At 42.2% G+C, this 24,081-nt stretch overlaps 1 protein-coding gene across 12 annotated transcripts in view; it reads right to left on the minus strand.

Moving 5' to 3' along the window:
- PIEZO2 (piezo type mechanosensitive ion channel component 2) overlaps positions 1–24,081 on the minus strand; it is a 418,984-nt gene that overhangs the window by 168,733 nt on the left and 226,170 nt on the right. For all 12 annotated transcript variants that reach the window (XR_011541935.1, XR_011541934.1, XM_070627457.1 and 9 more), the window contains exon 5: positions 5,870–6,032. Coding sequence is in view for 10 of the 12 variants with exons in the window: in XM_070627457.1 (XP_070483558.1) it covers positions 5,870–6,032 (163 nt within the window). In the remaining 2 variants the exon portion in view is untranslated. The remainder of the gene's footprint in view (positions 1–5,869; positions 6,033–24,081) is intronic.

The raw sequence follows: 24,081 nt of genomic DNA on the forward strand, positions 1-24,081 counted from the left end.
TAATGGAAAAAAGGACAAAGGTCTTGGAAAGCAAAGTCAGAAGATAAAACATGATGGGTAGTTTTGCCCATCCTGGCACACAGTAGGTGCTGAGTAAATAAGCCTGGCCCCAGATAAGCAGACTACCCCTCTGCTGTCGCAGCAAGATCGGTCAAGGCAGGTGGGGGCCGCCCCGGGCCTGCTAAATCCTCTGGCAGTCTGGGGAGACACAGGGCTGCTGACAAGCCTGGCCCAAGGCTGACCCTTCTGCCTTCTTACGTTAGTTTCACACTTGGGATTGCTTTGCGCAAGCCTCTATTTCAATCGTGCTCATTCAGTTAACTCGACAAGTACATGAGTATTACTATGTGTACAATCTTAAGTTAATTTGCTAATTTAAGATTTGCTGCAACAGAGAAGACAGACGTGATCCTTTCCCTCGTGCAGCTTCTAGTCTAGGGAGGGAGACAGACAGTCAACAAGGAAGCAAAGCAGAATTACAGAACAGATTAATTACAGGTTGTGTTAAGTGTTGTCAACACCACAGAGCGGGCACAGTGAGAGAGAGAATCTGGGGGGCTCACTTTGGGAGGGTGGTCAGCGGAGTCCTCCGTGGCAAGGACGTGACCTGATGATGGAGGAGGAACCAGCCACGCAGTGAGCAGGGAGTGAACGGCAGGGCAGAAGGAAAAGCCTGACACTTCTGAGCACAAAGCGGGTGGGAAGGAGCACAGGTGAGGGCGTAAAGGCAGGAAGTGGCCAGACCCTGCAGAGCCGTGGCCCTCAGGGTGAGGAGCTTGAATTTTCGTCTTACTTAATGGGAATCCAACAAAGTGTTTTATCTAGGGGAGGGGTATAACTGGATTGATAATTTTACAGGCAGAATCCAGTCTTAGTGTCCCATGAGTGGGACAGGGTGAGAACGGAAGCTGGAAGGGAGACTTATTTCAGGATCTAGCTGAGAGGCGGTGGTTGCGGGGACAGGGATCACGGCAGTGGAGATGGAGAAAAGTAGGCTGATTTCAGACAAAATTTGAAGGTAGCACCCATAGGACTTGCTGATGGTAATGGAGAAGGGGTCCAAGGAATCAAGCGTCACACCAGGTTCCTGGCTCCAGCCACGGGTGGGGACTGCGCCTCTGAACTTGGACGGGAAGTCAGGAGGAAGGCTGGGCGAGGGAGGGCGGGAGCTGTGTCTCCTGTCCCCAAACGCAAAGCCAAGATTTGGAAAGAAACATGGGAACTGCCCGGCTTTAAGTTGGTAATATTTCCACAGTTCAAAGAGGGACGGAAGTCATGACCGCCCTCAGAGGAGTGACGGGGATTCCTGCGGTGACACAGACCCTCTGGTGTTGGAGCTGGTGGCAGCAGTGGGCACCCTGTGCCTCTCATCTCAGCACCTGCCTGACTATTCCACCTCCACCGAAGGGACACGGGCTCTCTGATTCCCCAACATGATTTCCATGTGGGTGTTTTGTCGTTATTTGCAGTTCAAATGAACAAAATTGCCTATCGAATATTCCAAGGACAGAACAAAATGCTCTGAGAATTTCTAAAATCATGATCTAGAAATATTGTTAAAGGCAAAAGGCTACTTTGGAGCTTTGATCCCTTAAAAAAAATCAGAGAATTGGTACACACTGTTCAATGTTGTTAAGTGAATTAACAAATGGGTTAGACAGAAATGAAGGCATATTTAATTTGTAATAGGTTCATTTTAATAGTTTAAAGATATTTGAACTGACTTCCTAATTGCTCATTCTTTAAGGTATTTTTACTATCAGGCACATCTGCAAGTCCAGCCAAGGCCAAGTTCATTCAGTTAACACACTGCCCATCACGACATCCCTGCCTTCCTCTGTGATGATGCTGCCTCTGAACAACTGTTGCAGTCGCCCCCCCAGAGGATCTTTATCAGAGGAAAGGACTGGTGGGAGTCCAGTGAGATTAACAGGAAGACACTGCGGGGAGAAAGTTAGTCATGGGTCCCAAGTTAACTAGTCTCCACGATAAACAGTTATGCTGAGGCTCATACTGTAACACTGAAGCTTGCCTGAAGCTTTCTGGAAGATAATAGGCTAATGATTTCCTCCAAGTAAAAACTTTCTTTATTTAAACTAATGGCATCTGAAATCACTTGAATTAAAAGCTGTGCTCAAATTGTGAATGTGTTTAGCCCAGAGAAGGCAGGCCAAGTATGCTGTGCTTTGCGGGACATGCAACAGTAAGTTCTTGCCCAGTTTCCGAAAGTGACCTTGAGAGGAAGCAAAAGTCATGAAGGGCCAGGTTTGCAGGGGGCAGCCATCCAGCTTCTTCCCCTTCTGAATGACTCTGTGTTTCAGAGGATCGTGTCTGCGTGCTTGAAAAAACAGGATCTGGGGGGTGTAAAGCAGGTGACTGCCGACTAAGTCTCAGGTGAGAACTGAGCAGATGCCGGATGCCTGCTCAGCAGGCGACAATAAAAAGAGGGGCTTCTTCCACTCCTTGTTCCCTGTTCTTCTAAAAAAACTAGTAACTTGAACCTCAGAGCTGAAATCTGAAGCACAGCCCAGTTGGTCACTTTTTGGCCCAGCAGGCGGATGCCCCAGCAGCCTAACGGATATGAGACATTAGAAAGGAGGGGCAGGTTTTAAAGTTCAGAATGAATTTCCAAATAACGTTAGCAGGACCTAAATTTTGCATCCCTGAATTTTTAACAGACAGGTGATGACTTACACTGGAATATTCTTTTTACCCTTCACATTCGATTTGTCAGACTCTTTAGAAGATGCCTCTTTAAGCAGAGCAAGTAATGACTATAATTCCTGGTTGAACAAACATTTATCATAAATTTGGTTTAGTAATATGTATACATTTTAACAATATATGTTTTTAAGATTTGAGAATAGGAATCTTTCTCCCAGTTATGATTTGTAGATCTGCTTCTGAATTAAAATTAATAGAAAGATAAGGCCAGAGATGTGTCAGTCGAAAAAGAACCTTTTATAGTCCCTGAGGAGTCGACTGTTCTCTGTACGATGCAGGAGCCAGGCAGACTCTCACCGCCGGCTCGTCTCCCAGCCCGGGGCGCTCAGGGGCAGTCCTTGGATTTGTGGTGCCCTTTAAAACAGCAAACTGAAGCCTCATTACTGAGTCAATGAAGATTAGGGAAGACTCCGAGTCTTCCCCAGGGATTAGTTGCTACTTTAAAACCAGGCTGGATTGGAAAAGGAATTCTCCCAGGCACCAGTGGATTAATCTTGCCATTTCTCCACTGAGATAAATGAAGGAAGAAACGATGCCAGCAAACACTCTTCTTACAAAGGATCCTCAGAAACCAAACAATCTACAGAGCCAACACTAAGATTTATAAGCGGCAGGAAGCATGTTGGGCCTTCAAAAATAAAATAAGTTCCCCTGCTTCTCTTGGCCGCGTGCTTCTATTATTTTCAGACTCAAGCCAGATTATCCACATGTGAGAAATATTTCCTTGTGGATTCATCTCAGAAGAGTCACACCAGCCTGCTCCTCACGGGCCACCTGGAGGGTGGGAATGTGCCAAGAGAATGGAAATTAATAGCTAAATTAGGCCAAAACAAATTTAACTGAGAGGAAAATCAACCTCAGAATACGATATTTATGTATTTATTTTCAAAGCCCCAAATAAATAATATTTAGAGTGCTATCCCCCTTATTGTTATCAATAAATAATGTGATTAATAAAATATGGGGCACAGATATTTAACCAAATTTCAAGTGGGAGAGAGGTACTACAAGTCGATCTTTAAGAACTGAGTGAAGTCAGGAAGGCAACATGATTTCAGAACTAACCCGTGTAATGGCTTTGTGTCTCTTCTTCACCAGATGTGTAACCCTAACGGTAACCTAACATCCGTTACCTTCCATCGGTCAATGTAGGTTATCCTAGTCCGTGGAGACAAGTCCTTTCTATAAGAAGCTTTGTAATGCACTCGTGGTTGTCTGTTACGAATGGCACAGAAGGGATGCTTTTCTGAGTGGGTCGGCCTCAAACACACCATCCAACTGAACTTTCTGGCATCCTAAGAGGACCTTCCATTTGAAATTGCTCTACTGCTCTCAAATTGGAGAAGACAACATGAGGAGAGCAAGTAGCATTTTATCAAGCAATCCAAATGAGCAGGCACTGTGCCTGGGATTTTATTTGACATTTCATTTCGTACTCACAACAGCTCTGCGACGTGGGGTTCTTATTATCTCCACTTTGCAGAAGAAGAAAGAGAAATCACTTTTCTCAACATCACACAGCAACTATTAGGTAGCTTCCAAGTCTGCCTTCAGAGTCCACTCAATTTCCAGTAAATATCCTTTACCCTCCATCTATAATACGAGGATATTGAAAAACAATCTTGCCTCAATGAATAATAATAATGACAAATCCTAAGTCTGGAGAGTTTGAGTTAATAGGTTTACTTTCACTGAACTCGGACAGTTTATGGTAAGGATTATTTAAACCAGATTATTTTCAAAGCTGTAAATATTATAAAATAAAATTCAAATGTAAAAATGGATATTAAAATTTTTAATTTTCTGTCAAAATTGTAAAGTCAACAAGAAGAGAAAAGCGCTTTCATAGGTTTTATCTGTTTTGGGACACTGACAAGCCTTGTACAGTTCGTAGACTGGAATGCATGATGCGGTTAGTTACTAACTTGATATATTTTTTAGACCAGGTACCTTTTTAACGTTTACCTTAAAAATAGCAGAATATTGATACACAATGTGATTGCATATTTTTTACCCAGAAGGATTTTAGGTAATAATATCATTTCTAGTTTGCATAGGCTTATTGAATTATATCCTCTCTTTCTTTATTGTTTTGTTTTTAATAAGTATACATGTGAAGCACCCAAGTCATTTGCCGTAACTCTGAATTTTCTTCCTTTGACACCTTCGTGGTTACCATTCTTAAAATAAGTAATTTCAATTAACTCCAGTTTTAAAAGTTTAATTTCTTGCCAAAGTTTATGAATGAAAACATTTGGTAGTTGTGTCTTGTGTCAAATATTCAAAGTAAGTCTTTTTAGTAACTGTTTTCTTTGTAAATGTCATCCTTCAATTACTAAATCAATTACTTTTTAAATCAATATCACCTAAACTTACACAAGAAAGTACAGTTATTAGAACAAAGCAGTGTTCTGAGGCTGGTTGGGGGACAGGGTGATGAGTTGTCTGACATGCTCCCATACACCAAGGAGTGAAGTCTGACTCAGTCTCTGATCCAACAGCTACTTCTGAAACCCTCCCAATAGAAAACATAGCTAAAAATGAACATACATTTTACTCATTATTTTTACTTTTTCCAAATCTTACATTTCTCCAAGTGTATGAATTTTTTTCTCTGGAGCGCTTTAAAGTAGCTTGATCAAAGCACGCTGGGTTAACACACTGTACTCTGAAGAGCAAGGTGCACAGAGGAAAGCTTCCCTTCAAAGTAGAATTAATTTTTCTCTCCTAAAACTACCTGGTATTACTTGTTCTCTAAATATTTTGCAATAACTAAGGTATCTAGACCAATGGACCATAATACTGTGAATTTCAAAGGCTAACCATCTGAGATGATACTAGATGATATCTGGGAGAGTGAAAAGAACACTGAGTCAAGTCCTGGCCCTCGGGATGAAGGCCCCCCGGAGGAGGGCAGCACTCGCGTTCCCTGGACTTGTCTCCTCGTGGCCAAGGTGTGGAGGAGAATGTCTGCCCATCAGGACTACACGAGGGGGCTGTGCGAAGTAAGTGCCAACATTTGAGCCAAGCATGGTAAAGCGTAAAGCGCTATGCACACTTCATTATTACCATTACACTTCTGTAAGCTACTAAGGGTCAAGGCCCTCAGAACTCAAAGAAAGAAGATACATGAAGTCTGATTTACCACTTCTTCATTTTGAAACTCCGGGTTACACTGTGCGGCTTCTTCTGTCACCGGTTTCTGAACAATGTTCCTACAGACGAGCCAGATGGTCAGACTAGCAATGAACATCCCGATGTCAGGTACAAACACTCTGATCCCATTGCCAGCGTCGGCTCCCTTTAAGCTATGGAGGGAAAAGGAAGGCGGAGGAAATTTAGTTGCTGTTACATTTCTGTGGTTAAACTGTCTTAAAATGCGTTTGCATCTTCTTAATATTTAGAATAAGAGATGTCAGTTTCTGCCTCGATGGTACCAGAAAGCTTTGCATTGACCTCAGAATCTCATGGAATCTAAGATTCAGGAGGGTTCCAGGGTTTCACTGGAGTTTCAGAAATATTATGAAGAATCCCAAACCAATTCTCACTCCTAAAATAGGCTAGTGAACTATATTGTTATTAAATAAATCACATGTCGAGTACAGATACAGGTGTCTGCAATCTAGCTAAAGCCGTTAAAAACTAGACATTACTAGCAGCTAGGAGATATTTTACCTTCGATGTACATCAAAGCTGGAAGGGAAAAATGAGACGTTAAAGTAATCTTTGATGCCAGGAACTCGTCATTATTTTAAGTATTTGGTTGATTGTTTTCCCTACTGTTCAAGAAAGGTAGATCTAGTACGTTTCTTCCTTGAATCTTGGAGAATTAACCATGAACTTAGATTTGGGGTCAAGGGCAAGTATGACACTGCCTGGCTGAGTTCCACTGGAGGACTTCTCAGGGTCACATGGTCTTCCTCTGTGCCAAAGAGATAACACTATGCCTTCTTCATCTCATTTGAGTCAAATGAAAGTGAGTCACTGTTTATTAGAGATGAAACTTGTTTAGGGACAGGAAGCAAAAGATAGGAATATATATCATATAAAGATATATTTTTTATATATACTTTATGTGATTAAATACATACTATAATCATTTATACTGTATAGATTATATATTTCAGTAAAAACATAAAAATATCAAAATAGCAAGACCCCCATCACCTAGAAATAATCATTGTTAACATTTTGGTCAATTAAAAAAATTATTAGTAATGTCTACCACTTACAGAGCAATTGCTGTGTGCTAAGAGCTTGGCATACATTATTTAATCCAACCAACCACCATAGAGTTAGGCATTAATATTTATCCTCCTTTTACATATGAAAGCCAAGGCTTCAAAATATAAACTTACTCCCCTAGAGTCACGCAGACAGAGTGAGAACAGAATTACCCTCCAGCTCCCTTTAAGTCCAAATTTTATGCTGTCAACCACGGCATTCTCATGGCTGCATCCACACGGCCTTCCCCTCAGTCTCCCTTTCTGCATCGACACCCATATTTAGAGTTAATAAAACTAAGCTCATACCTCACCTATTGTTTTGAAACGGATTTGATCATTTAATATATCACTAAAATTTCCACAACTTATTGCTGATGTTTAGACATCAGCATACTCATGGTCAGATAGCGGTATTTATTTAACTAGTCCACTACTGCTGTACACTTAGAATATTTCCATCTATTTCTTACTATAATATAAATAAAAGTTAAATCTCAAGTAAAAAGTCTTCTAATCTAGAATGTTATAGGAAAAATTCCTCAGACCAGTCTAATTGGCTTTCTAAAACGATGATCTGGAACAGTGCGTGCCCTGCACAAGCTCTGTTTTTACAAACGGCTCTAAACTTCTCTGAACAGAGAAGCATGAAAGTAATGACAGATCCCCTTACCTCCATAAATAAGACAAACATGGTTGTGTGAAAGGTTTTAAGAAACGGACAATTCCTTTCATTTGGGGTAAGAGTAAGAGAATTCAATCAAGAAAGCTTCATCCAAACTAAATTTATAATAAGGACATCTGATGATTGATTTGGTCACAGGAAGAATGTTGAGGTTCGTTGCATGCTTTTTAAGCATGGCTAGCATGATCACAGAGCAAACGAGAAGTGATGTCACGAGAATGAGAAGGAAAGGGGGATCAAGGAGGGAGACCAGCAAACAAAAGCCAGGTGTGGGTGGGTGTTTCCTGTGTGGGGCTGAGGTCAGGAAAGCCTGCTGGTCCTCCTTGGGTGGATTTCGGGGAATAGACTCTTAGAGCTCTTTCACAGAAAACGAACTGACTGTGGCATTTTATGAAAAGCACCAACCAAGCGGGGCAGAGGGGAAAACAGTTCTTAAAGGAAAGGTCACCAGAGCTCTAGCTGTGGCCTCAGCAGCTTCTTGCACCACAACAGAGACTCAGGAAACCAGAGTAGAGTCTCTCCAACCTGCGGACTCCATTAAGCTCCCGATTTGCAAACAGTCGCTTTGAGGCAACAGTCTCAGCTTTGTGCTTCTTGGTCCCCAAAGAGACATTTCCCAGCATGCCTATATTAAGGGAGTAAATGAATGCAGTTTGCAAAAGCAATCACTTCACCCAATAGAATTCAGCTACTGGATCCAGGATTGGGCTGCGATCCAATTTAGAATAGAATCCTTCAGCCACAGAGGTGCTAATCTATAACCACTACTCTTGGCTTGCTGAGTTAACAAAGCAATGTATTCATAATACTGCCCTTGCAGAAACAAGGAGACCTTTGAAGAATATAATGAAGAGCATGTATGATGAACACGTCATAGTCTAATTGATATGTCACTTAGGGACCATCTTATCGATAAAGCTTCCTTCTTCATTGTTTTGACCAGTGTCTACTAAAGTACAGTAATCAGAACACTAGTCTTCAGAAATGGTGTGAATTAAAACAAAACAAGACAAAATAAAAGAAAAAGATCTTAGTCAACTAAGTGTTAGAAAAACCACAATGCATATTGCTTACAGTAAAGGACTTGAGAAGTTCTATAGTAAAACAATAAATTTGAGTTTGTTTAAGCTTCTGTTTCCCAGATTTATTTGATCACAAACCATTCTTAAACATTTTATCCAATGCCTAATACAGTCTGCTGAGCGAGTGCTCACAGCACAGTTTTAGGAAATGATGCATTACAGTCTGCTCACTGGTCTAGATTTTTGATGGAAATAAATGGACAATTTGGAAACTATACTAATATGTAGCCAATTCCTATAAACTTGGTTTTCAATAGGCCTTTAACAATTTTAGAAGTCAGTGACATCTCATTCCGTTCCCTCATCCAATCACCTGACTATCCATACATTCACTCGGTAACTCATCGCAATTACGGAGATGGAAGAGAACCAGAAATAGTCTAGTCTATCTCCTCATCTCACAGGTTGTATGAATCAACCAGCAGAAAGGTTAAAGGGTTGGCTCAACTGCACAGTTAGGGGGAGAGCACCTTCTTCTCCGAGCTGTCTTCTGAGTATAGCCAGCACTCACTGTACCTGTCCCCACCTTGTCCATCTCCTACCTACTGCAATAGGCTTCCTCACCCACACTGTTCAGAAAATGCACTGTTAGGGGTTACCAGTGATCTCCCAGATGCAAGGCCCAAATAACTCATGCTAGTTCTCATCATGGTCCACCCCTGTGCGGCATTTAGCAAGCAAGATCAATCGCTTCTGCTCTCAGATCTACTCTCTTTGGTTTTCTCACCTCTGTCTTCTGGTTCTTTTCCTACCTGTGAGTATCCCTGAAATCTCACATTGCCAGGAAATTCCCCTAAGAAATGCTGGGCTGTGTTGTACCCAACAGACACTTCCCCACCTCCTCCTTAAATGTTGATGAGTCTGCAAGGTTCTGCTCCCCACTTATTTCTCTTCTAACTCTACATGGAAACCTGAATGATATGTCCACCCCCCAGACTCCAATCAGCATCTATCTGATGACTTACAGATTTACATACGCAGTCCATTGTGTCCCCGAGACACATTAGCAGATGTCTTCACTTCAGTTTTCCATAGCTTTTCAAAACCAAATGTTACCTTTATTCCAAAATCTGATCTGCCTCCTGTATTCCTAACCTCGAAAAATGGTGCTGATGTCTATCTAGCAATAAAGACAGAATCTTGACCCTGCCATTCTCTTACTGAAAAACATTTCTCTTACCTCGCCTCCTCTTATCTCTACAGCTCAGTTCTGGCTGCTGGATTACTGCAACAGCATCTTTATTATTTTGTCTTAGATTGTCCCTTCTGCCAATCAGGCTTCCACATTACTGTAAGAGTTTAATTTTTAGAAGCATAAGGTTGAGCATGTTAACTGCACCGCCTACAGGCAAGGTCCATTTTCCTGAGCACAGCCTACGAGGCCCTCTGTGTTCCAGGCCCTGTTGGCCTTATCTGTTGCTGTGATTTCCGTGTACCTCAAAGGCCAGCCATCCTGAATGCATATACCCAGAATATGCAAGTGTTTTCCCTCCAGGCTAGTGTGCAATCTTTTCCCTTGGCTAACGATGCCCTTCTCCCACAACATTTTTACATTCTCCTCATCTCTCAAGACTCACCTCCCACATCTCCACTGTGAAGCTCTTTCGCCACCCTTCCTGTAACAGAATTGGCCACTTCCTCCTTTAGATGTCTGCCATACTTGCACACATTCGATCATAAAATGTGGAGCACTTTACGTCACTCACTTATTTACAAATCTTCCTGACAGAGCCTCCTGTCTGTTTCCTCTCTGTATCCATGAGGACTATGTATGCATGTATATACATACACTATATGTGTGTGTGTGTGTGTGTGTGTGTGTAGCAGGGTGCGCTCTGAGTAAAGGGTGGTGGAATGAATGCTATCTCCAAATATTTACTCTTTGTTTCTCACGACATTAGTTTGTGTAAAGTACTGTTGAAGAATCAGACAAGATGTCTGCTACAAAGGGCCCTGTAGTTTAGTTCAGGGAAGATCAAGTGCAAACACAAATGGGAAGACACATTGCTGTTGTCCAGTGAATGGCTGGAGATCGGGGGAAGTCATGAGTAACATCTCAGTTATTTGGACAGGAAGATTTAATTGTCAAAGTGGGAAATTATAAATAATTTAAAAAATATATATTCAGTTTTATTAAATATATACATTGGAGAAAACATTTCAAGAACAAGAGATATGAAGTGTATCTTTTGAAGATTAAATCACTTGATTTGGCAGAATTTTTTATTCATTCATTTAAAAAGTATTTATTAAGCATCTACTATGTGCCAGGCACTGTCTCTGGGCACTGAACATTGGTTACAAAGGTGTGCAAGGGAGATAAAGGCAGAAAGATGGGTTACAGTCAGGTCCTACTTGGCTTGAACTTTTGGCAAAGAATTAATATAACCAGAACTAAGGGATTTGGAGTAAAGGAGGAACATAATCATGAAGGAAACTTGGGACTGAGGAAGAGATGGTGATTTGGTTTCGTGAAGTGAGGTGTGGAAGTGGTGCTTTCATGCTAAGTGTGAGGTGTGGTTAGGACATTTAGGTGCACAGGTAATAGTTCATGCTGGAAGCCACACTGGATTGTGTCTGGGAGTGGAGTCCCAGCTGAAGGGGTAGATTGGAGAGCTTTCTTCTCACATATGTTGGCTAAAGTCAATACAGCAAATTAGACTGTCCAGGGACAGTGCATGGCATAGAGTAAATATATGTGTAAGGCTCTCTAAACTAATTATAAGTATACATTAAAGGGCTTTTAACAATAAATTAAATTTTATTTGGAGTAAATTCTGCATTTGGAATCAGGCTAACCAGGTTTTGTGTAGAAGTCCTGTTTTAATAAATTAATCAGATCGATGTATACATTTTCCCATAAAATGTTATCCTAGATAGTGCTGCTCTTGAGACATGTAACAATTACATTTCTCATATGTAAAAGCATGTGCTAAGCTGCTCAGCACATCATGTTCTCTTAAATAGACAAACATTCCTGTTCCAATCTTGTTACAGTCACGTTGACCTTATTTGTTCAGAGCGATTACACCTCTTGAAAGGGAGCTGAGGAAGCTAGAGATTGGGAATAACCTATACATCCATCAGGAGGAGAATGAATAGGTTAAATTAGGATATATCCATAAAATAAAATAAATACTACGAATCAATAAATTAGTGCGAATACATGTGACCTAGATCTACATCTATAAATATGGGATATCCTACAATGTTGAGTAAGAAAAAAAGTAGCAAATGTGCAGAATATAGATTGCTTAGGGATTTGTCCACAAAGAACTACATGAAAATGACAAATACCTACTTCCGGGCCCAGGGAGGGGGATGCAATCGCCTGTGTCGGTAATGTTCAAGTTCTTAAGCTGATTAGTGGTACAAAAGTATCTCTTTAATGTTTCATACTATTTTTAAAAGCTGGAACAGTCATACTGCTTGGAATTCCTCGTGTAGAACATATGTTAAAAACACTAAGTCACTTACCTTGCCTGGGAAAGGTAATGACCAACTGATGCCATAATGGCCATGATTATATTTGGTCTGATTTATTCATTGATCAAATTCAATTACTAGCCTTCTGTCAAAGTCCAGAGAAGAAGTGAGACAGGTGTGTATATTCATGGGAAAACCACTTTATTTTTCTTAAGTTTTGGTTTCTCACTGACAAAATGACTTCTAAGTGTCTTCCCAACTCTAAAATTTTATTTTGACTAGAAAAATCCAAAATAAGGAGGCAGTGAAATTGAGATGAGACCAGGAAAGAAGAAACAGGCATTTCAGGTATTGCCAACAAGGAGTATCCAGGTATGAACACAACCACAGTCATCTTCAGAAGTTCAAAAACAAACAATTCTAGGGGCCAGCCCCATGGCCAAGTGGTTAAGTTCGCGTGTTCCACTCCGGTGGCCCAGGTTTTCACCGGTTCGAATCCTGGGCGCAGACACGGCACCGCTCATCAGGCCATGCTGAGGCGGCGTCCTACATCCTACATGCCACAACTAGAAGGATCCAAAACTAAAAAGTATGTAACTATGTATGGGGGAGATTTGGGGAGAAAAAAAGCAGAAAAAAAAAGAAGATTGGCAAGTTGTTAGCTCAGGTGCCAATCTTTAAAACAAAACCCAAAACAAACAATGCCATTCAGGCCACTCTTTTGGGGAGCAAGTCCTTAGGTTTAGAGTTGGTAGGAAGGTAAATTTCAATTGAATTCCAATAAAATGATTAAAATATCAAATGAGCATTATGTAAATGAATATGAACTATTGAAATGGTTGTACCTAGTTCTCTGGCGGCCTCTGAAGTTCACGAACTAGGAGTTTACTTTTGTTTATCTTAAGTTTCCTAAATATGACTCTATCTAATTCAGGTCCATTGGTCACTCAGATTTAATAAATCACTTTAAGAGCAGACAAAGTGAATGTGTATCTAATAGCAAAAACAATGAAAGAGATAGGACTCTGATTTCAACTGCTTCCCACATATGTCTTAAAAATACATACCAAGGCTTTCTTTTTATTTAAAATCTACCTCATATAGCAAGTTATGTATAGCAAGACTAATATGTTTGATGTAAATGGAAAAAGGTTTAGATTAGAAACTCTGGAAAGAAAGGCAACATTTGTAGAGAATTACTTTCAGTATTCAAATCAAGGGGTTCCCCAGTTGATGATGCATTAGAGAAGTGAAAGAATTAACTCAGTTCTGTGAATTTAGATGAAATTCTAAAATAGCAATTAAATGCCAATTTCTAAGTATCTAAAGGCATGAGTTGGTGCAGGATTTTCTTGATAATTTCTTTTTTTACATTAGTGGCTGGATTTGTGTCAAGTACTTTAAAGCTCCAACACTGCTGGAATATTTTAACCCACTTATCTCAATGTGATATAAAGTTGCTACTTTCCATTTGGAGCACACACACTTCATTCCCATACCAGTGTGTTGCAGGCTTTTCACTTCTGTAATTTATGAGGCAGAGGGTCAGTCTGGAGAGCCTGAAGGTCCTGGCTTTGAGGTAGGACATTCCCAGAAGGGAAGAGAAGAGAAGGGAAGCGAGGGCTAAGGGGACTGTCTCGTCTTCGCCCCCTTGCGCTCGGCTGTTGAGAAGCGTGCTGGAGCTGGTGGGTTCCAGCTCTGTGTTCAGGAACAATATATTACTAGCTTGAAATTGACCACATCGGGAGTATTTATGTCCTGGAAATTGGCAAAAGTTGCAAATCAGGTACTTTCACCCCAGAGAGCTGGTTGTTCAACATGTACTAGCATACCACTGTTGCTATCAAAATATCAAAACAAACAAAAAACAAAATAAAACAAAACCCTAAAACAGTAACAATAAAACTCACTCCCTCTGCCACGTGACTCTCCTGGGAAAGATTCTAAAAAATACCCTAAATCTGATAGCATCAAATCCACAGTCTTCCACCTGGAGTTCAAGGCTCCCCATCCTCAACCTTAGTTATTGTTCCTTGTAAACTTGTACCCCTTCTTCCAGGCTCCTCCCCATCCTACGACAGTGACAGATTCCTTCCAACTTCTGGATCTTTACAGACGCAGTTTCAATCACTTTGAGTTTTCACCCTTCTCTTCCACACTGTCCCAATAAAAAAATAACACGTGTGCTCTTTTGAACTTGTTGATAGTAACATTCGTGTAAAAGGTCATACATTCTGTCCGCCAGTCTCACCTCTTGTCAACTTCTGCAGGCAGTTGAGAGCTCCTCACTTGTTTCACTTTTACTTATTTTGCGGCCACAACAAGGCTACCACCAAGGAAAGGCTCTGGTGAAACCCCCTCAGAAAAGCTTTCTTATTGCTTGTCAAAAATAATGATAAAAATGCAAATGTGGTGACCCAAGGACTTTCTCTGGTTGTCCTCTACTCCATGCTGGGGAACTGCTTATGCCCTGCCTCTTGCATTTGGCTTTTTCTTACTTACTTTCTCCGAGTTTGCAAAGGATATTCTGTCCTCCTTCAACACACTAATTCCTATAGATCATTGTTTGGAGTCCCCAAGTCATTTATTCATAACAAAAGAGAAAACTCTGTCATAACATTTATAAAAACAGTTGCCCCACCCGGCGTGCATCCTGAAGTGGTCTGCCTTCCAAGTCAAAAACAAAGCATTGGTCACACTGTCCAGCTGGTGAGCTACCAGGTTCTGTTGGTGGCGGGGTTATAAGGACAACATTGAAAACAACCAGAAATTTCCATTCTTAAACGACACTGGCAATAAACACAACGTGTCATATCAGATGTTCCTTCCTGCTTAAATTACTGAGTTGAATAGCTTGGGGAAAATGAATAAAATTTAATTTTGTTAAAAAGAAAACAAGACATGCAATGGGTGGTTGCAATGGAGTAGCACATTTATCCTCTTCATAAACACTGGACCAGAAAAAAGCGAGGCATTATGTGTCACCACTGGAAGATTGCATGGAGTAAAGAAAATAGCCTGAACTTTGGACTTCAAAGACCTCAAATTGAACCCTATTTCTGCTAATTTAATTCAACAAATATGTATGAGTATCAGATCACAGGCATTTTGCCAGGTCCTAGGCAGGCAGTGCTGAGAGAGACACGGGGACCATTCGTAACAAGGTCTTTGTATAGTAGGAGTGCATGATACAGGGCAACTCAATTTCCCCAGACAGATGAAGGCAACGTTGCATGCGTGTTGAAGGCTCAGCACAAAAGAGGGAATAATTAACTCTATTTGTCAAGTGGATAATAGGGACAGTAACCTCAGAGAAGTCTGAGATAGGTTTTGAAGGATGTCTGAAACAGCATGGTGTGTCCAGGGAATTGTAAGAAAATTGATTTTGCTGTGATATAAAAGATGAGAACAAACGGTAGGAGGTAGGTTTGAAAGGTACCAGGGTCCAGGCCAAGGAGGACTTTGAATGTCATTTGAACATTTAAAGGTCAATGCCAAGGCATTCAGAGAGGTATTGGTCAATATTTATGAGCCACTTGCTTTTATCTGAACAAATGGCAAGTTAACGTCTCAGTTTCCTAAGTTATAAAAAGAAGAAAATATTACTTCCCCCATCAGGGTGTGACAATAAATGGAGATGTTTATTGTGCCCCTCCCCCGCCCCCTGCTGTTGGGCAAATTTTGAGTGAGTGGCAGAAGCTGGACTTGGGAGAGGACAGTGGGGTGTGCTGGGATGAAAAAAGAACCAGTGTTTGTTCCTATTCAAGTGTGTGAGTTTAGAAACTCACAATGTCAGCTCCAAGGAATCCAGTGGAGAACAAATGCAGGATCTGAAGAGAACTCAAAGCAAGAGGGAAGGGTAAACAGAACAGGCAGCCCAGAGACTGACAAAATGATCAGAGCGCACATGCGAGCACACAAATGTGCACACACATGCACACACACTCTGCAAATGAGCTAAATCAAGTGAGCGGGAGCTCAGTCCAGGTGCAGAAGGCATGTGCTGATGTGTTTTGTGCATTTGTGTACAAAGAGTCTAGACAAGATATCTCCATCTCTTCTCACCCCTTCTCTCAACACCAGTGTGTACTCGCCCCAAAAAGGACCCTCTCCTGCATTACCACCATGCCCTGCACTCTTCCCAATCAAGAAACCAGTGTTGACACAACGCTACCACCCAATAACGGACGCACTCCTATTTCACCAGATGTGCTGACAATGTCTCGTCCTCCTTTGGGCCTGGAGCCCCCCAGGAGCAGCAGTGCATGTGGCTGTCATGGCTGCTCAGTCTCCTTCCATCTGGGACAGCTCCTCAGTCTTTCTTTCTTCATCTTTCATGCCCTTGACAGTCTGTGTGAGTGCAGTCTTTCATTCCGTAGGATGATCCTCAACCTTGCTCATGCTTCTTGCCAAAGTACCACAGAAACGATGCTGTGCTCTTCTCAGTGCACCAACTGGGGGCACAAGATCCCCACGTGTCCCACCTCGACCATGTCCAGCCACCACCCTTAGCCGTCATCAACAACTCCTGCCTGGACCAACTACCATTAGGACAGCTGCCAAAGGTGATTAGCTATGTCCATCATTATTAATTGGTGTTCTACTGCAAGCAAGCACTTCCCCTTATCTTCAATTAATTAATTCTTAGCTAACTAATATCGGTGTGGATTCATAAAGTCCTGTTTTACTGGATGGGTTGTACTTTGAAACCATTATTTATTTTGAAGCTCAGATTGCTCTTGAGTTGGAAGAGCCCCTGGAAGCTGGCCCCTGTGACATGCCCCTATCACTAATGAGGTGTTCCCCTGCTCTCTGATACAGTAAGCTTTTCATGCCCATGGTCTATTCCCTCTGCCCCCAGCCCTTCTCTCCTCTGGGTTCCATTTCTCCAAAGAGCCCTGTTCATTTGTAGTGGAGATGGTATTCAGAACTGGGCGCTCAGAGGTCTGACGCTTGGCATGCTCATTGCTTCTCGGCCCTCTCCCTTGACAGAGGTAAGAAATAGATATTTGTGTTTATTTTATTACACACAAATATACATTTATAACTATGTCTATGTCTTTCTGCGCATACAAATTTTAAAAACCCATGAGTTCATTCTGATACTTCCTGTTTCAATTTAACACCTCACAATTCTTACTTGTCTCCGCTTGCCATACTTACAAATCTTTGCTCAGATAGTGAGAAACCTGGCTGCTGTTATCCTTAATATATTTAGTTATACGCCCAATTTTTTGTTTAATGTAACTGATTTCCAAATCATTCCAGCTACCTCATCTACCTGCCACTTCTGCAACCCCTGGTACAGGGTCTCTTTCTCATACTGGGGGTGCTCTCACCAACATCTCCCTGCAGCCCCCACCCATCACCCTGCTTCCTCAGACGCCTGGTGTGCAGCTGCGGCCGGGACTTCAAGGTGGCACCGAGTCTCCTAACTTGTGTGGTTTGTGGACACCAATATCTAAACGCTTAATTGGAAAGGGAAGGAAAGAAAAATGCAGAGGCAAGGGAAGATGGGAAAGGACCTCACTGATTCTTGATAGCAGGGAGATTTAAAAAGAGGAGATGGTAAGGAAAGACGAGAACACGCTCGAGTCAGCCCATATGCGCACAGGTACTTCTGTCACCTGCAACGTTCCAAGTTCCAAATCCAGCTTTGCATTCCTCCCAAGTACTCTCAGTGTTTGTTCTTCCTCTGTCTGTGACTTGTCTTGGGAATAAAATACCACTGAGCAAATGTTTAAGGAAAATAGCAGCGAATTAATCTGAACCACACCCTATTTGACAGAACTCAGAGTATTTTGATGAGCTCAGATTGAGAAATCTTTTTGTTTTGATATGAATTATTTATGTGACTATAACGTCTTTGCTAACCAGAGAAATTAATCATGTGCAGTTAAAATACATTTTTTGAAGGCAACAGTTACAAGTACGCAGAACAATAATGTGCAGTTTGCAGTAACCTCTGAGGTGCTGGCTTATGCTGCATCAGTTTGGTTAAGGTGAGGGCTGTTTCCAGAATCTTGACCCTGCATGGTTCTGAATTAGAAATGGCCAGAGACACCTGTGCATGATCTGGAACGTGCAGGTGAAGGAGGACCATTCTTTCTGATCTCTTCAGAGCTGGAAGCAGTGAGGGGCTGACAAAGAGGCATGGGCTACGTTCTGCTTGTCCTGCTTCTCCTCCACTCGATGCCCAGCCCTTCTTCCCAAGAGCTGGCTGCCAGGCCCAGCAGACCCGGCCCAGCACCTGATGCTGGGTTGCAGATCCAGAGAAGCAATAGCTGCCCAGAGGACAGAGCTCCCTGAGCACCTGTCCACGAGCACCCCAGCAGCACCCCCTCCACCTGCTGACGCACCTGACTTCTCAGATGGACTGGCTCACCTCCACTTTCCTCTTGGACTTTCACCTCCCCAGCACTGCCCACAACCATGTACAATCTACTTCCTAGAATAAATTCTTTATCTCATAACAGCGTGGCTCTGCTCCCCCACAGAACCCTGACTGACACACTCCGATTGTAATTCTTTAATTGGCTTGCAAAGCTCTTGTAAATTATTGCAAATTGGGAAGCAAGAAAAATCTACTCTGTCTAAACTATAGTCCACACTCTGGAGGTGAGTGATTTATGCCAGGTTATTGGCAGATACATAGTCTTGGGGTCTCCGTGTGCTTGACCTGAAATGTGAGGATTATGAATCTTACCCCCCAACATATTTCTGAGGCCGAGTGGTTATCATTTGTCAATGGGACAGTCTGCAAATGTCATGAAATATAAGCATTTGCCATCATTGCAGGGAATGGCTCACAGTAAGCAGCTAAAACGGGAAGAAACTTCTCATCTGCTTCCAAGTATATCTGCTTACCGTATATCATGTTGGACATTACTCTCCAGCCCAGTGTTTTCTCACTGCAGGTCATGACTACTCGTTTACTACAAAATAAATTTAGGGGGCCAGCCTGGTGGCATAATGGTTAGATTTGGAGGCCCAGGGTTCATGGGTTCAGATTCCAGGTGTGGACCTACATACCACTCAATAAGCCATGCTGTCGTGGTATCCCACATACAAAATAGAGAAAGACTGGTATAGATGTTAGCTCAGGGACATCTTCCTCACCAAAAATAAATAAACAAAATAAAATAAATTCAGTGGCCATCAACCAGCATTTTCTTTTACATGAAGCAGTGGAACAAAACGGAATGAAAAATATAGGTGTGCATTGCATGTGGTAAGAGTAGCTATTGCTTTTTGAAATTTTACAAATTTTCACTATACTGGATCATGACATAAAATAGATTTCTTAGTGTGGTCACAGAAAAGAATCTGAAAATCATCCTCTAGCACAACTCTGTTCTATCAAACAGGCAGGGCAGTTGTGCAGGGCACAGACAAAGATAGCACAAACCCTTTCTCCAAATCTCTCAAAGTCAATGCATTTCAAAATGCTTATTCTTCCAGATTTCAGAAAGGTACCTCTACTATATGATGTAACACGGGCAGCAGGCATAGGGCAGTGCCCCCACCAGGTACACATGCCTGGGACAGTTCACACGAACTGCCGTGGTCTTCCCTGAGCTACCAGGTGAGTTCAGGTCAGGAGAGGTTCTGCCATCAAAAAATTAGGCTCAATGTTCAGTTTTCAGACATTATCGATTTTGAGATGAAAGGTGAAGGAAGTGGATATGTATGCAAGCTTATCATAACAAATTAGAAGTACTAAGCGGTAAAATAAATTAAAATTGTCCCAGGAATGAAATATTAATCACATGAGTGGAAAGCATCTCTGAATTTTTAACTGTCAAAAGATGTACCCTATGTTAAGTAAACCCAAGAAATGAAGATACAAATCTGTAAAGCAAAAATTATAACGTGATGGACTACACTGCAAATAGAATTGCCAAAGAATATCTCTAAATATACCTCCTCAAGCAGTTAAAATGTGATTTAATTTTCAAAAGTTTGTCCAGGAAGCATTTTGAGTAACACAGGATTGTTTGACTGGCAGGCAGACTGAAGGCAGAACTGACAATTAAGAGCCTCCTGGAGTAAGAGAAAGAAAAATATATGTCCACACAAAGAACTGTATGCAAATGTTTACAGCAGCTTTAGTCACCATCATCAAAAACTGTAAAATGACCCAAACATCCACCAAGTGGGCAATAGATAATTGTGGTGGTCTAGACAATTGAATCATAGTAGCAATAAAGGGGCATTAAAGCACAGATACTTTCTACTCTATGGATGAACCTAAAAAGCATTATGCTAAGCCTACGAAGCCAGGCACAAAAGGTCACATGCTCTGTTCAAATGACAATCTGGAAAAGATAAAACCTCAGAAACGAAAACTGGACCAGCGGCTGCCTGGGCCTGAGAGAGAGGGGAGATTGACTACAAAGGGCCAGAAGGAGACTTTCTGTGACGACGGAAATATTCCATATCTTACTTGTGGTGGTGGTTACACGGCTGTATATGTTTGTCAGACTCAAAGAACTACAGCGCTAGAAAGGGGAGAATTTTACTGAACGTAAATTATACCTCAATAAACCCGATGAAACAGAGAGAGAGAGACAGAGCACATCCTCTGGAGGAATCCAGCATGAAGTGGCAAAGGCAGTCTAGAGTGATGGAGCAGGGCTAGAGGGGAAGCCAGATCTGAGACAACGTAAATGAAAAACAACAGCAACCAAACCTACCCATCACCTGATACAAACGTCATGCTGTAAACAAGCTGCATCTGTAAATATGCAACTATTGAAAATAACACAGAAAGTGTACCAAACGGCAGAAACTGTCGTGTGACTCTTAACATTCAGAAAGAAAGATGGTCCCGCACGTCCTTGAGCGTTTCACTGCGGTATTTCCACAGAAGCTGCCTCACTGGCTTCTCTTCCCAGGGAATTTCCCTAAGAGAAAAATTTATGGCAAGGACAAAATCAACATTGCTGGATGCAGAGGAAACAGTTTCTGTCGTGAATCCCTCTGCTTGAAATTCTGGGAAATTATGTTTTAACAGTTTAAGACCTATTACAAAATCACTGACTTATGGGATTATGGCTAAGTTATTGGGAGACTTACTCCTAAACAAAGATTCACTACTTTTATAAATAAACAAATAAAATAAACACTCCTAGAGTGAGCTGTGGCCATTGAGATTTGAATGCCTACAGATTTGAACAGTGCGTGTTTCTCTCCTATTTTCAGGATACGAAACTTCTGTTCTAGCCTGGCCGGATTTCTCAAAGATACTCACGCAGGGCACACTCACTCGCATCCTTATTCCTGTCACTGTCCCTCACAAACTCTCCCCTCTCCCTTTGATCCACCAAGATGAAACCAGCTTCCCACATTAGGTCTCTCCCTTCCAGTCCAGAACCATGGTCTCGATTTGGGTGCCTTGATCACTAACACAAATGCTGTCCATGTTGACACTGAGCTTTTCAGGTGTCTATCTGAGAATAGGGGGGCAATTCAGGATATCATTTCTTATGCTTCTTTCTCAGCCTCTTCTTGTCTACCTTGAAGCTGGGTATAAGTTATTTACTTAATAAATATCTCTTTATTGGATTGTAAAGAAATCATCATTTTTCATAGTTGATAAATCTGGTGAGACTGAAGGTTCCATAATGGCTGTTTATGCTGTCCTGAAGTTCTCAACTTACCATGCAATTTATAACAAGCACTTCAATTAAATATTCTTTGAGTGCCCAGGAAGTACAAGGCACTGTCACCTGTCATGGCTCTGGGGCTTCCTCCTGGGACATGGGTGTTTTAAAGTCGCATGTCTGTAGATTCCACAGTCCCTCCCCTTCCTTCCTGAGAGGAAATTCTCTAATAGAGAAAAGAGTTTGGCCTATGCTTCTACCTGGTTTCTCCTCCCCTTGAAGCCTCAGTTGGCTTTTGTATGCCCAGAGAGATTGTCACGTGTCCTCCAGGCACTTGCAAGCCCCAGCTGGGCTACTCCCGCTTGTTTGGTAGAGAAAGCCAATCTCTTGTGAGGTTGCTTGGCTCCCACGCCAGAGCCGCTGACAGAACAGGGTGCCGGGGGGGATGGCGCGGTTGGTCAAATACATGTGCAGGGTCAGGGCCCAAGTGGACTGGTGACTATGGTGTGCCTAACTCAGACAACAAGGGTAGGAAGATTAGGAAACCACCCCAGTGTTAGCCACTGGAAGGGGTCCACTCCTCTGACCCCTAGGTTTAATCCCTACCCAGTGCCTCTCAGTGGCAGATGGAGTGGGTTTTTGGGTTTTGGTTTGTTTGTTTGTTTTGCGGGGGTTATTAGCTAAAAGTAACTCAGGGCAATGTATGGAAGACTGGTAAAACGTATCAGCATTCCTGGGGGGATGGAGTTGGGGACAAACACCAACCACTCAGCTGATGCATCCTAGTAATACTGAATGAGTCAAACAGAACAACATTCAGGAGCAGCCCCATGGCCAAGTGGTTAAGTTCGCGCACTCTGCTTCAGCGGCCCAGGGTTTCGTGGGTTCGGATCCTGGGCGCAGACATGGCACCACTCATGAGGCCATGCTGAGGCAGCGTCCCGCACAGCACAACTAGAAGGACCCACAACTAAATATACAACTATGTATTGGGGGCATTTGGGGAGAAGAAGAAGAAGAAAACTAAAAAAGAAGATTGGCAACAGATGTTAGCTCAGGGCCAATCTTTAAAAAAGAAAGGAAGGATTTCACTTTCAGCCTGGGGAATTTAAAAAAGAAAAAAAAAGGGGGGCTGGCCCCGTGGCCGAGTGGTTAAGTTGGCGTGCTCCGCTGCGGGCGGCCTAGTGTTTGGTTGGTTTGGATCCTGGGCGTGGACACAGCACTGCTCATCAAACCACACTGAGGCAGCATCCCACATGCCACAACTAGAAGGACTCACAATGAGGAATATACAACTATGTACTGGGGGGCTTTGGGGAGAAAAAGGAAAAAAAAAATGAAATAAAATCTTTAAAAAAAAAAAAGAACAACATTCATTTCTTCCCACCATTTTCCTTCACAAAGTTAAATACCTGTTTTCTGGAAAGTGCTGATGACCATCTGACAGCTAGGGGCAAAGCCTAAGCATTCAGCTTCAGATTTCTAAGGACAAGCCCCTCCTTACCCCCTGCACAACGCGGTCTACATCCATTAGTGTTCTAATACAACACACAAGCAAATTCACAGAAATTACATTCCTTCCCCTATGGAATTCGATTATCTGTGTAGATTTCTAAGCAAATATATTTTGCCGGTCAGAGCATAGTGCAGAGAAGATTTCAAACCCAAACATTTCTCATGATGATCAAGTGAAAACAATTTTCTCTGTTTACGGCAAGCAGGTCAATGAATGGCATCCGGTACAAGCCATCTGAAGCGACCTCTGTGGCTTCTCTGACTTCTTTCCTTAATGTTTATACTTCCCTGTGCTATTGACTTGTAAATTGATCGGCATTTTCTGTTTGCTCTGTGAATGACATGCTCTCAGGTTTTTATTGCTCACAAGTTAGGAGATGAGGACAGAACTATGAGATGTTAGTTCACTGCTCTGCCGGGGGTGTTGTCACCACCTGTCTCCACCTGGTCTGAAGAGCAGGTTCCTGTGGTTTGTTCTGCTCACCACCTACTGTGCCGCAAGACTTGTTGTGGGATGGGGTCCAGAATTATTTGCTTCTCTGCTATGGTCTCCAACACAATTTCTGCAGGAAAAAAATCTCTCAGCCTCTCAGGATGAGGTGAGCCACTCCTAATTCACTGCAGCAATGGAAGGACGCCGCATAGATTCCCAAGTCCCAAGATTCTCTTGTGGAAAACTAGGAATACTAAATACCATTGCTTTCTCCTCTGGCCATGCCTACTGATAAGTGTTTGCTACCTGAATAATACTCATGAATTTTCTTCATTTCCACCAACTTTAAAGACATGTTCAATGTACATGGATGACTTCTACAATTGTT

This window comes from Equus przewalskii, chromosome 7 (genome assembly GCF_037783145.1).
Source record: "Equus przewalskii isolate Varuska chromosome 7, EquPr2, whole genome shotgun sequence".
NCBI lineage: Eukaryota > Metazoa > Chordata > Mammalia > Perissodactyla > Equidae > Equus > Equus przewalskii.